The 13,923-nt window shown below is 36.8% G+C and overlaps 1 protein-coding gene across 1 annotated transcript in view; it reads right to left on the bottom strand.

The window, feature by feature from the left end:
• The window catches only part of LOC129255973 (myc box-dependent-interacting protein 1-like), a 33,312-nt gene that overhangs the window by 8,976 nt on the left and 10,413 nt on the right, over positions 1–13,923 (bottom strand). Inside the window, exons 4-7 of the mRNA XM_054894288.2 lie at positions 10,705–10,803; positions 9,625–9,710; positions 6,716–6,868; positions 554–782 (exon numbers count right to left, since the gene is read on the bottom strand). Coding sequence (XP_054750263.2) covers positions 554–782; positions 6,716–6,868; positions 9,625–9,710; positions 10,705–10,803 — 567 coding nt within the window. The remainder of the gene's footprint in view (positions 1–553; positions 783–6,715; positions 6,869–9,624; positions 9,711–10,704; positions 10,804–13,923) is intronic.

Below are 13,923 nucleotides of genomic sequence, written 5' to 3'. Positions count from 1 at the left end.
GTAAAGATCCAATTCCATTCAATTAAAACAATACATTTCTTAATTTCTAATCACTTTAAAGCATTTTACAAAGTACAGCTGTCAAATGTTAGTAGACAAATAATATTCTCCTTATTAGTTTGTATGATAAAGCCGGGGTAATAATAATAACAACGCGCCTCGGAATATAATATTTCTAGATAGATGGCGCTATATAAATGCCTATTATTATTATTATTATGATCTTCTTCTACTAAATAGCAAGCAATCCATATCCATAGACCCTGTAACACAAAGCCTAGTGATTGATCGTAATCTATGTATGCGTGATTGGACATGTCTCATGATGTAATCTCGCTTAAAGAAAATCAAACTAGCATGACACTGAAAATTTCATCAAAATGGGATGTAAAATATATATATACTGTGGTTAAAATAAAAATTTCTGGGGTGGACTTGACCTTCAAAAATCAACCCTCAATAATCAAGCTTTGAGTAACAGGGGCCTGGCCATCCTATCAATGAAAAAAAAGTTAACGAAACAAAGATTGAAGGAGAATTTTAAGAAACCAACCTCAACTGGAGTTGACCGAGGAACCTGGTATTCAGCCGTCTGGTCGTCGTCCTCCTCCTCCTCGTCATCATCTTCCCTTTCCTCTGGCAGGTCCCGCCTGGCGGGTGGGACAGAGTAGACGGGGCTCTGGTTGGGGGAATCCCTCGAGGCCGCCGACTGGTTGACAGGGGATGAGATGGTGGAAGGAGGTGTGGACGTGTTGTTGCTTTGACGTAGCAGCTCAGGTATGCTGGAAAACAAATGAGAATATAAATATAAAAGATTAAATGCCATTCATAAAATGACTTTGAGCAGAATGCAACAAAACGGCCGCTAGAGTGTTTGCACGTGAATATGTGTCAAATGATCCTCATAGAAAATGTGTCATTGGACACATTTAAATGGCATTCCATCCAGATGTCATCTTTCTCCAAGCAATAAAACTAACTGTCCCACATGTGCTTACTGTATCTATGTTGGTGACCAAGACCTAGATCTATGAAGGTACGGTGACAATTAAAACGGCCTACCATTGACAAATCATGGGGAAATCAAGACCTATCTCAGAACAGAGAAGGGATTCAAGTCTTCCACTCAGCTTACTTTCACTGTAAGGATAGTCTGTTCCAAGTGCCATGATTAATTGCTGTGTTTCAAATTTCGCTCGACGAGAAAACAGCTTACATGTATGATATGGAAGAGCAATTACAAGGCCTGCTTCCAGACTGATTGGGGGTGTTATGTAATAGATGCCGGCATGTATGGGAGGTCTAATAGGAGAGCGATGGGTAGTAGACTAACTTTGAAAACTCACTTTGAAACATGCAACTTCACAGAGGATATTTGTTTTGGTTAAGCAATCAAGAGACCTAGGAATTGGGATTGTTGAAGAATGCGACGACCCGAAGTAAATAACGATCACGAGTTTGGTCAAATTTGTGCTGTACGTACTTTTATCACATTAGTCCGACGGGCTCTCATGACTGACGGATTACATTATGCAAGTCAATTGGCCTTTTGCAAATTTTGTACTGATTCAATTTCCCCATGATTTGTCAATGGTAGGCCCCTCTAACCTGGATTTCAAAGACTTTCTCATCAAATCATTGTCAGTTGCAACTGCATGTACAGTACTTAGGTTTAACCTGTTGACTACTGACTCAAATGATTCTCAATGACTTTTTCAGTGATCACCCGGTTCCAATAAGCAAGAGGTTAAGGTTTCAAATGGAACTCAAATGGAAGATGCATGGGTTGATTGCATTTATAGCTTGTTCCACATTGCATTGTGGACCAATTACATTAAGGGCTATTCCACGGTTACTCACGTTACATTTGGAGACACCTTGACTCATACTTGGAGCTGTATTAAACTCCATTATTATTGATAGGAATTAAACATCTCTTTATCACAACATAGTACGCAGTCTGACTATCCTTTGTATAAAAACAAAACTTGGGAAATTTCATTATGCTCCTGGCAAATCTTTGAAATGTGTCGGTTACTCATGTTACATGATTTGGACATGCATAAAATGAAAAGTGGACATAAGTGAAAAGTGTCCTCATGCAAGGCTTTTATGAAAGTTGATTATATCCATTTCAAAGAAGTATATTAGGGAAACAAATTTGTATATAATTAAAAAAATAAAGAACACATGGTTTTTACTAGGGGTGCAGATAAAGTGGTTACTCACGTTACGCTTCAGATGGGCTATATGTACAAAGACACATTGAGCTCATGTCCACCAACCTATGGAATTGCCCTTATGCATATTCTCTTATATTCAGTGATGGAGCTAGCTACATTACAGATACTGTACCAGTGGCCTGTAATTCACGTTTATACATGAACATGTAGACCACTTTCATTGAACAAATTTTAGAAATGAAGCTGAATTACTTACATTGTCCACGACAACAATTTCTAGCTACATTTCAGTACATGATGTGTTAGTAAAGGCAACTCATAATCATCATGGACACGTTAATATCTCACATAGCAAACAACAACTGTACTCCAACAGCAATTCTTCATGCAAAATTACTTTCAACATTCTTAATAAAATCTGTTATTCTATCTAGCCTTTTTCTAATCAAATTTCTTGTTCTAAATTCAACAAGTCATTTTTAAGGGGGCATTTTCAATTCACACAGGTTATTTTGGGGGCTATATCATTTTCGGCCAATTTTTGCTACCTCACTAATCATAAAATGAGGTCTCTATCGTGTACCGGACCATTACAATTTTTACACTTGAAAATATAGGAAAGCATATAAATGATGAGCATGAGGGCACACCATACATGTTAGAGTTTAATTATGAACATACCATGTTCAAAGGGTTGGTAAAAGACTGCTACAGTAGCCAACACAATCAATATAAAAATTCGAAATAGATTACACTGTAATCAAAAATTATTTTCTGTTGATAAGGCTCTTTTACCACACAGCATGCACGAGTTCACTTGTTTTTCTCGCAAAGGCCAGAATGAACTGTGAATTTACAATCATAATTTGAAAGACTATTAACACCTACTGTAATTAACATGCATGCATCCTTCTAGTAATTTTGTAATGACATGTAGCTTATATGTAACTAGGATAGCATTTTAAAAGTTTTTTTCCTTTTCATCTCTTTTTATAAGACTGGAAATATCAACAATATGAACAGTCATTATCATGGCACGAACACAAAGTAGATCATTAAGAAATGATAACAAATTATAAAAAGGAATCTGAGAAATCCACTGTCAATTACTCAGACTAAAATGTAAATGTTCATATTTGTGTTGGATGTTGGATGTAATATATACAGCATTCCTAATCATAACCTTACTATTAAAAACTTGTGTGTGTTTTTCACTTCAAATTCCAAGGAATCAAGAAATATATCAGGCTGCTATGGTGAATAAACTGCATTTGATGGAGTTCCATCATCTACCATCCATCTACTATGTGTTCAGGCTCTCATTCGGGACAAGTCATATTTGTTCAGATTTCACTCTTCAAATTGGCAACTCATATCTTTTTCATTGCTATTTTCATATTCCCTTTTCTGTATCAGAAATTAATCAAGCTTGACAAAGAAATGTCTTTAGAAGTCAGAGAATTAGCCAATTTGTGTGGAAAAAAGAATTTCATTTTTCCATTGTGCTGCCCATGTGAGAATTTCAGTGATCATTTTCCTTTCATTCCAATTTCAACCACTATAGAAAAGATACTAATACAGTAAAACATTCTTCTCTTTCTTCTGGTGTATTTTGTAAGAGGCCTCAGTTTCAAAGGGTATATGGCCAAACCACAAAATGAGGTCACTTTGTCCCGAATGTGTTGTTTAAAAGTGCTTGCAAGAATATATAAAGCGGGTAAACTGCAAAACTTGATTGATTCGGCAGTCTAGAAACAGGGAAATCAATTTACCGATGAGGCTCATCCATCATGGTGACTAACTCTCTTTCACTGATTCTGTAAACAGTGACAAAGTCGTATTCAAAGACAGTGTCTACATAATTGAGCAGTCTCGACGTTTAACTTCCTCTCTTTCACGTTGCCCATGGCAACTGAGCTTAAGAATGCAGAATGTCTACAGCATGCTCTCATATATGCATTTGTTACATTGTGCTCAATAAGCTATTTGATAATGAGCAAATATATACCAGAGATGCCGTGATTTTTTTTGTTATTAAAAATATGAAGATAAGGTTCTAAATGTCTTTACTGATTACTTAATCAATAAGAGAAGAGTTATCCTCCAAAAGCAAATAAATTGACTTTTTAAACTTCCTATAGTAATTTTAGAACTAATCATATTTTTCTTCTACTGACAATATTTCAACATTATCATTCATAAAACATGTACTTTCACAATAAAAGATGGGTGATTTTAAATTTCAGTGTTCAGCTGGTGCTGCCGTTGGGACGGCAACACTGGAATGAATTCACTACAACACTGAAGCTAATGCTGAGATTGACCTCAATAGGTGTTGAGCTATCATGAATGTGATTGGAATCATTCATGTAAACCTACATCCAGTGTCGGTGCTGGGTCAGGCAGTTTATCTCAGACTCCCAACACCAACACAACTTATGTAACTTGAAATTCTCAATTAGTCAATATAAATATCACGATATGAACTGCTGGGGAAAAAAAACACATACATCAAAGTCAACTAGCAGTAATGTTGAAACTCAGGAGCCATTTCACACATCAATCCCATTCCTAAGTCAGCAACATATCAATTAATGAATATTCAAAATTTTGTTGGGGCTGGGTATTGTTTTGTGTAGAAATACAGAATAAACAAAAGGAAATTAAGGAGAATAAACAGAGACAGAATGAATTCAGATCCTCCCTTTATTCTGAATTAACATGTCTTAAAAATATATCCCTTGCAAGAAAGTGAGTTATAGTTATTGACAAACGTTACTTGATAAAATCTTTAAAAAACAGATAATTGGAATAGAGTCTTGTACTGTATATGATTTTATATTTTCTAGCTAATGTACAATACATACTGATAGCAAACATTTTGTGTGAGTGATATCATATCTTTCCAATGTTAGGATGGATTAGATTTAAAATGTTAGATACTATAGCGGTTACCTGGTTAGAATCCAAAATTCACATCTAACATTGTTGAAGCTTACATTTTCCATCTGAATATCAATAGGCAATATTTTTCTATACTTTTGCATATCTGATATTCATATTTTGCCATTAAATACATTTATTTATATGCTCTGTCTAAAGTCATATTTACCCATCGAATCATCAATATTCATCCTTTTGTCAATATTGCCCAATCGAACATTGATCGCTCAATACTTACTGACGTCACAATTATCCAATTAAATCTATTATCTATTCATTGCCAATTTCATAATTCCCAGTTAATATCTAACCCTTTCTTGATGAATTGTTACATTTTAAGTGTGATTTTAGTCAGACTTATATCCTTGTAAAACATCCCAGGTTTGATTTAGATTTAGTCTTACCCACTTCATCAGAGTATGTTATTAGACAACCATTTTGAGAGCAAGATTCTATTGAATAACAGTTCGTTTCTCATATTTTTCTGATGTTATGTTTTCCCACTGATGCATCCATGATGGTGCTCCCTTGGCCTTCCCTACCTACATGTAGTCTTAGAATGTTGACTCTGCTGCTAATATTGCTATCCAACCCTTCTGAAGGCAATATTCCATTGAATAATACAACTATCTCACCTTTTTCTGATGCCATATTTTCACACTGATGCATCAGCATAGACTACCCCCTCGGCCTTCCCTACTTCATTATACTAGTAGCATGTTTACTCTGCTGCTAATATTGCTATCCAACCCTTGTGAAGGCAATAGTTCATTGAATAATACTAGTATCTCACCTTTTTCTGATGCCATATTTTCACACTGATGCATCAGGATAGACTACCCCCTTGGCCTTCCCTACTTCATTATAATATTAGTATGTTTACTCTGCTGCTAATATTGCTATCCAACCCTTGTGAAGGCAATATTCCATTGAATAATACTACTATCTCACCTTTTTTTTCTGATGCCATATTTTCACAGTGATGCATCAGGATAGACTACCCCCTTGGCCTTCCTTATTTCATTATACTAGTAGTATGGTAACTCTGCTGCTAATATTGCTATCCAACCCTTGTGAAGGCAATATTCCATTGAATAATACTACTATCTCACCTTTTTTTCTGATGCCATATTTTCACAGTGATGCATCAGGATAGACTACCCCCTTGGCCTTCCTTATTTCATTATACTAGTAGTATGGTAACTCTGCTGCTAATATTGCTATCCAACCCTTGTGAAGGCAATATTTCATTGAATAATACTACTATCTCACCCTTTTCTGATGCCATATTTTCACTATGATGCATCAGGATAGACTACCCCCTTGGCCTTCCCTACTTCATTATAATATTAGTATGTTTACTCTGCTGCTAATATTGCTATCCAACCCTTGTGAAGGCAATATTCCATTGAATAATACTACTATCTCACCTTTTTTCTGATGCCATATTTTCACAGTGATGCATCATGATAGACTACCCCCTTGGCCTTCCCTACTTCATTATAATAGTAGTATGTTTACTCTGCTGCTGATATTGCTATGCAACCCTCTGAGGGTGACATTTCATTAAACAATATTTACTATCTCACCTTTTTCTGATGTCATATTTTCCCACCGACGCTTCCTGATAGAGATCACCCATAATGCTGCTCACTGATCCCTTGGCCTTCCCTACTTCATCATAGAACGTTGACTCGGCTGCTGACAAGAGCTGGAAGGTGTTGGCGTAGAACGGAATGCGACTGAAAATAAAAGCCACAAGACGTTATTGTTAAAAGACCTACAAGGATTGGCTATTTCTGCAAAGTTATTGGCCCGACAGAAAATGTTCACTGGTTTGGGACCGTCAGACCGGTGCCAGTGTCGCGCGCTGCATTAACAACCAGTTAATTGGCAATCACCTATATCAGGGTATTACACTATTGTACCTATATGGACTTCCATCATACATATAATTGTGGGCGCGTTGTTGTCTTGTGGTTCTGACTCTCGCCTTTCAAACAGAGGATCGTGGGTTCGAATCCTAGCCATGGTGTGTTTTCATTCAGCAAGAAATTTATCCTCAACTGTGCTGCACTCGACCCAGGTGAGGTAAATGGGTACCGGCAGGAATTCCTCAAAAAGCTGTGCGCACCAGAATCGGTAGACTAGCTTAGCCGGGGTAATATAGGAGCGCCTTGAGCACCTAGCAAGGTGGATACGTGCGCTATACAAATCCTATATCATTTATTTATTTATTATTATAATTCTCTAATTTAAGTCTTTGTACAGGGACCACTTGCTTCCCACAGGCAACGGAATGGATCAAGTACATGTACATCAGTGTTTTAAATCACCACCCCTTAATATGTTCATTCACTCTCTGTCTCCAGTTGAACTGCAGAGCATAGTAGTCACAGTGCCAATGTATGATTTGCATCACTTTTATTAAAGATGATTTAAAGACCCTGACCGGTGTAAAAACAGTCATATATCAAAATAAAGGTAATGATTCATACAATACAAATATACCAAAAATATTACATATATCTCCTTCCATTTCTGACAAATATTAAATAAAAATCAAAGAAACTGCTCCTCCAAAGTACGCTTCGATTGAGCACCCCCACGTCGCCTGGAAATGATGACGTCACGTTGTGTCAGGAGGGTTGTGATTCCATAGGTTTGTGTACAAAAGCATTGGGTATTTTCTTCCATTTTCATGTTATGAATCCATATTTTTTTTTTCGTTTTCAGATGAAAATGGCACTCAAAATTATTCACTGTTCAAATTGTTGTAAACCTACAACTATTCACTACCTTTTTTGTGATTTCTTTGTTTGGCTCTTATTGGGCCTAAATTGCTATGTCAGGAAAAGTTGTTATACATAATCTAAATGCAGATAGAATTGAATTCTGCGCCAAATAAGCAGGAAATAAAATATGGCAAAAACTAGTTCAAAACTGTAGATTTCATAAATTCAAGCTTGTGGGTAAAAATATATGTGATATCCCTCTGTGATAGAAGTGAAGAGAATGAAATGCGTTATCTGGAAAGCAAAAAATCACCCAGTTTTTCTGTGTACAAACCTATGGAATCACGACGCTTCTTACACAACGTGACGTCACGGTCTCGAGGCAGGTGAAAAGCACAATAAAGCCTATTTTCTAAGCGGGGTTCGAAGCCCGATAATTGGAATATTCACAAGCAAAATACTCAGCTGGGAAGCGGTGAAAATGCATAAAGCATACCTTGCTGTATTTAGTAGCTTATAAGCTTTCGATTGGTATAAAATTTATCAATTTCATTTTCGGGTCCGGTCTGGATCTTTAAAGTTTCATGGAATACACTTGTGTTTAGGAATCTGCACATTTTGAACTTTACATCTGTCTTAGATATAAACTAAATATGAAAGTTCATCTTAAAATTTCACTTGTGCATTCAGAGAATTCCAGTGTACATATATTTCTGAAATGTGTGCAAACTATACCCCTTTAGGTTAATGTACCCTTTGCTATTGGCAGCTCTTGCCAGACATTTAGCAAATGTGATCCCTCAGTCCTGCCCGCCGAGATGGACAAACGGAACATCTCATTGAATTCGGATGGCCAGGCAAGTGTATCATCCAACAAAGTATATTTTAGCTGACAGTTACCATAGGCACCAAGCTTGTCAGCCAATCCAAATCAAGGTAAGATGTCAGATCTCATAACTTGCCACAAAAAAATATTTATGAAATGCTCTCCTGGATATTCATGGCCAAGACAAGCTTGTTACTGACAGTATTTTGGTTATCCTTTATTCATATTGATGAGCATAAACACTTGACAGCTAGTTTGACTTTGCCTTGATACTGAAAAACTATAATTCTGCATTCTGTCTCAATAAATACATGTAGTACTTGTTTTAGAGAGGCTCTACCAAGACTTGGATTTATGCTTTAATAAGATGAACTCTGCGTGTCACTCCCAGTCTCCAATCACGTACATGTATCCCAGACAACCTGCAAGAGGCATGCCTGCCTTCCCCTGAACACCAGGGCCCCGTCTTACAAAGAGTTGCGATTGATCCAATCGATCCCAACTACAAAAAGCCAGCAACGTCAACATCTAAAATGCATGTTTCATCAAAATATTTTCTAACTATAATGTATATTCATGCATTCATTGTTTTCTTGAAAATTCACTATGCTTCTCTTTGTTTACAAAGGACATTGTGCAAATTTCCTAAAGAAAAAAAAAATGACATTGATGGATTTCCATATACTTGAGATTGATCGGATCAATCGTAACTCTTTGTAAGACGGGCCCCTGATAGTTCCCTTGCTTTTAAAGATCATCCTAGGCTTCACTTTATGGAGGAGGCACCCAGGGATCCAACAATACGAGATGAACTGGCAAATCAACTATGTATTGGATGATCCTGGCTTAAAGACTTTGAAACTTGGCACAGTTGTTAGTGGGAGGGAGTGAGTAATCAGAGGGGAATCCTGGGGAATACTACTGAATTGTTCGGTACCTGTCATATAACGTGGGTAGCTCTTCGTGGAGGTCTGAGTTGAGCTCCTCGTACATCTTCCTTGCTTCATTGTATGCCTCTTGTGTCTGTAGAGAAAAAAAATCAAACGACGTTTTGGTTAACTTCAGACATTTTAGGCGAGCCTTACCCTCCTCGACTCCCTTTTTTATTGCTTGTCGAACAATTTTGTAAGGAGAAGATACTCCCATTCGAAAGTAGTGGTAACATTTTCTTTCTTGTCAAACATTTTGAAAGACATAAGTACTCCCTCCCTCTTGGTAAATCCTGGACCTGCCTGAAGTCATGCACTGCTATGCAGGCAAAACAAAAAAGACACAATTTTCTTGTTGTTTGTGGGCAATGTGTAAAAATTGTTTGGAGTGAATTGTAAATTACATGTGTGCAAATACAAAACATATATATATACGCAGATTAAATACCTAATGAGCAATCAATATATTGTGGTATACTGGGTATCTACCAAATTCCAAAGCCCCTCCCTTCCCTTTTCCATTCCACATCTTTCCCCAGTCAAAAGAAGATACACCGTCTAATCATGTAGTTTACAATCACATACTGAATCCACCTTTGCCAAAGTACTAGAAAACGATTTTGCACTACAAATGAAATGGATAGTGTGAAAATCAACAAGAAATTGACTTTTACATGTATTTGAACAGGAGCAGATATAATATCCAAGCACATATCCCACACTGTACAACAATATACCACATAACACATACAGTACTTCACAAATATAATGTATCAGGATTTTGCTTCACAATGGGACAATCGCAAGAGGATAACTTTGTGACTTTGTAGCTTTTTATCATTCATTTTGCACATCTATACATCTATGTCACAAAGAAAAAAATGTTATTGCTAAGTTGTGAGATTTGCGAAAATGAAACCAAAATTTTTCATATTCAACTTTGTTTTTTTTTTCTACATTCCCTTTTACACATCTATGTCAAGTAGGTCAGGAAAGTTGTGAAACTGAAACCAAAATATTCAATTTTAATACAGTACAGACTAAAATGCATCCACACCCCTTTCAGTATCCTACACTTCTTCCTTTACCTTGATATATTTTTGATCGTCTTTCTTCTTGGAAGCCTCAAGATTGTGCCTTGCACTGTCGTAATCTATTAATTTCCTGCCTCTCTTCTCCATCCGTTTCTGGAATTAAAGGAACAAATTGGGATTACAGTCAGATTATGGTATTTGATTGATGAACTTGAGGACTTTCACTGATACTTCTAGCCTTTCCAGGGAAAGTATAATGCAGCAAAAGACCTTTTGTTAAGAGCCAATGGTCATTATGTCTTTATCTAATCATGTAAAAACCGTATCAAGGGCCGACACTGTATGCTTGCATCATCCATAATTTGACACACACATGTTTATACATATGTTTGTATAATATTCTTCATTTGTGAAACATGTTCTCAAAACAGCATTAGGAAAGGATTTGTGTGTGTTCATATCAATTTGTACTTCTTGAATTATAGAAAGCAAAACATACTTCAGATTGTATTGTATAGCAGTTGACAATCAAAGTAACAATAACAACAGAGAGAGTCAGATAGAAAAGGGGGGAGGTAAGAGGGACCAGGAGGAATAAGGGGAATGGAAATAGGATAGCAAAAATGATCCATAAAAGAAGATACATGTATGAATTAAACTGGGGAGCGTTTCATCAACATTTTCGTCCGACAAGTTGTCAGATCTGACAACTTTCCCTGATTTGATTGGGATTGGCTGAGAAGCGCTGTTACTAGGGTAACTGTCGGACAACGCCGCACAAGTCCTTTCATGAAAATGCTCCCAGGATGACTTGATAAAAGCCATAACTCAATATAAACACAAAGGAGGCAATAACAAAAAGCCAAAATTATGTGTTAATGGGAAATTTAGGCATCACTTCTTCAGTTTTTTTTAATGAACAAATAGATACATGTATGCTGCATATTTATAGATTTTAGCTTTCGATCTAGCAAAGGGGGTTTTCATACTTTACAGTCGACATGAAGTCCACTTTATTCAACTTTATTTTGTCATTGTCACATTCAGTATATTTCAGGAGTTATAATAAAATATGACGAGGTACATGTATGTACATGTAGCATGAACACAAGGCTTGAATCATCTTTGAGAATTAAAAGACAAGTGTGTTTAATCATATAATGGACCTACTATGATTTAATCATGTTTTAAGTGGCCTTCTGGCACAAGTCCATAATAATGCATTTGAAACACGCACTGAGTACAATTCTTAATTAAAAGAATAAACAAACCTGTAGTGTACCAACCAATTAGCCAATATACATGTAAAAGTGAGGTGCATTCCTTTGTTGATGAACATGAATTATATATACACAGAAGCATTATTTTAGCTCTATAGAATTCTATAATTTAAGACCAAGGAGTCCATTGGTAAAAAGCAATAACACTTTAAAACTTTAGAAAACTCCTACATGTAATATAAGCAAAAAAGATATTCAGTATTTTTTTCCCTCAGCAACAAAAATATGTAAAATGTTCAAGATAGCATACAACTGAGAGAGAAAAGCAACCAAGCCTATTTTTTTATTAAAATTGAAACAGTGAAGAATCTGGAACACACGTTGGGAATTTGCATGGTGTCGATTTGTGAAAAATTTATTTTAAAAAATAGCTTTGAAAATTTCAGGGAAGTGTGTATTTGAGTTTTGTCAGACGTGTATCAATCAGATATGATTATTTACGTCTGGGACCGACCTTTAACGTCACCATCCGAAAGACGTGACCAGGGCTCGAACCTCTGCATCAATTTGTAACTTCCCCACATAGCTTGGATTACAGGCGCACGCCACAACGCCCAGTTGTGGCGTGGGGGAGGGGGTCTCTATTTCCACCTTTTGTTACAACATACCGGTACAGTTAATAGGCATTTGGCTATGAATACAACTTGGAGGACATACAAAATATCATATTAAAGTTATTAAATCTGTAGTAAATTTACATGATCAATATGTTTGGTATAAAGATTTCCTAAAAAGGCATCATAAAATTTGTGAACAGTATGCTACATGTATACCCTTTTTACACAGGATTTTCTTAGCCCCGGACTATCGCTAACCCCGTACTATCCTTTACCCCGTACTATTTTTCTTCCTTTTTACACATGCCAAATTGTTATTGCTAACCCCGGATAAGGAATGCTTGCTTTTCACACACGAAACTCGCTAACCCCGGACTAGTGGTTTTGTCGATCATTCGTAGTACAAGTACTTCACTCGTACCTTTTTCCACACGCTACAATTTCCTTAACCCCGTACTATAGGTGGGGCCAAATTGCCATTTAGCCCCACCTATAGTACGGGGTTAAGCTTAGCCCACTTTCGTTTTACACTAGCAATCTTAACCCCGTACTATCGCTCTTAGCACCGCAATTGCTGGGATAACCCTGCTTTTTTGCAGGGCCAAATAATCCCGTACTAAAGGTGGGGTTAGCCCACTTTGCAAAAATGCTGTGTAAAAAGAAAGTGGGCTAAGCTTAACCCCGTACTATAGGTGGGGCTATATGGCAATTTAGCCCCACCTATAGTACGGGGTTAAGGAAATTTTAGCGTGTGTAAAAAGGGTAGTAGTGTACTATAGACCTACATGTACAGTATGACAAGATATTGCTCTGAATTTGACAGTTTGGAGAAAAATTCATGCAAATTTGAACAAAAACACTAACAATTTATTTCCATTGCATGGGTACATTATGTGTATTTCATGTTGCAAAAACAATTACAAAAGCACGCACATTCAAACATTTAGAAGTGAAACTGTAAATGCTTGTTAAATGCCACTCTGCAAAGAATTTGTAAACTTCCTGCATGCATTCCTGGAATAAATTATGCATTTGTACCATCAAAACAAAAACTTTTATATGGGCATACATGTATCAGTGAGGATAATTAAGACTTAGAGGTCATATTTTATGTACATGTAGTTTGCATTTTATGTTGAGGAAGAAAATAAAGGAAGTCAATGCAAAGATTACAGGCTTTCACAGCCACCTTGAAAAATCTCCTCAGCCGGAATTCACAAAGGTGGGTTAGGAACCATGGCTTAAGCCTTATGCTGTGGTCACATTTCCCCTACGGCGGCCACACAGTGAGTCGAAAGCGGCCGTTTTATTCATTTTCATTCAAACCACCTCTAGGTAGCTGGTACAAAAACGGCTGTTTTAGACTCGCAGTACAGCCACCGTAGGGGAAAATGGGACTGTGGCATTGCATGTAGTATGCAGATTTCATGCATTTA

The sequence above is a fragment of the Lytechinus pictus genome, chromosome 3 (assembly GCF_037042905.1).
Source record: "Lytechinus pictus isolate F3 Inbred chromosome 3, Lp3.0, whole genome shotgun sequence".
In the NCBI taxonomy this organism is placed as follows: domain Eukaryota; kingdom Metazoa; phylum Echinodermata; class Echinoidea; order Temnopleuroida; family Toxopneustidae; genus Lytechinus; species Lytechinus pictus.
This window is presented reverse-complemented; position numbering and strand designations above follow the sequence as displayed.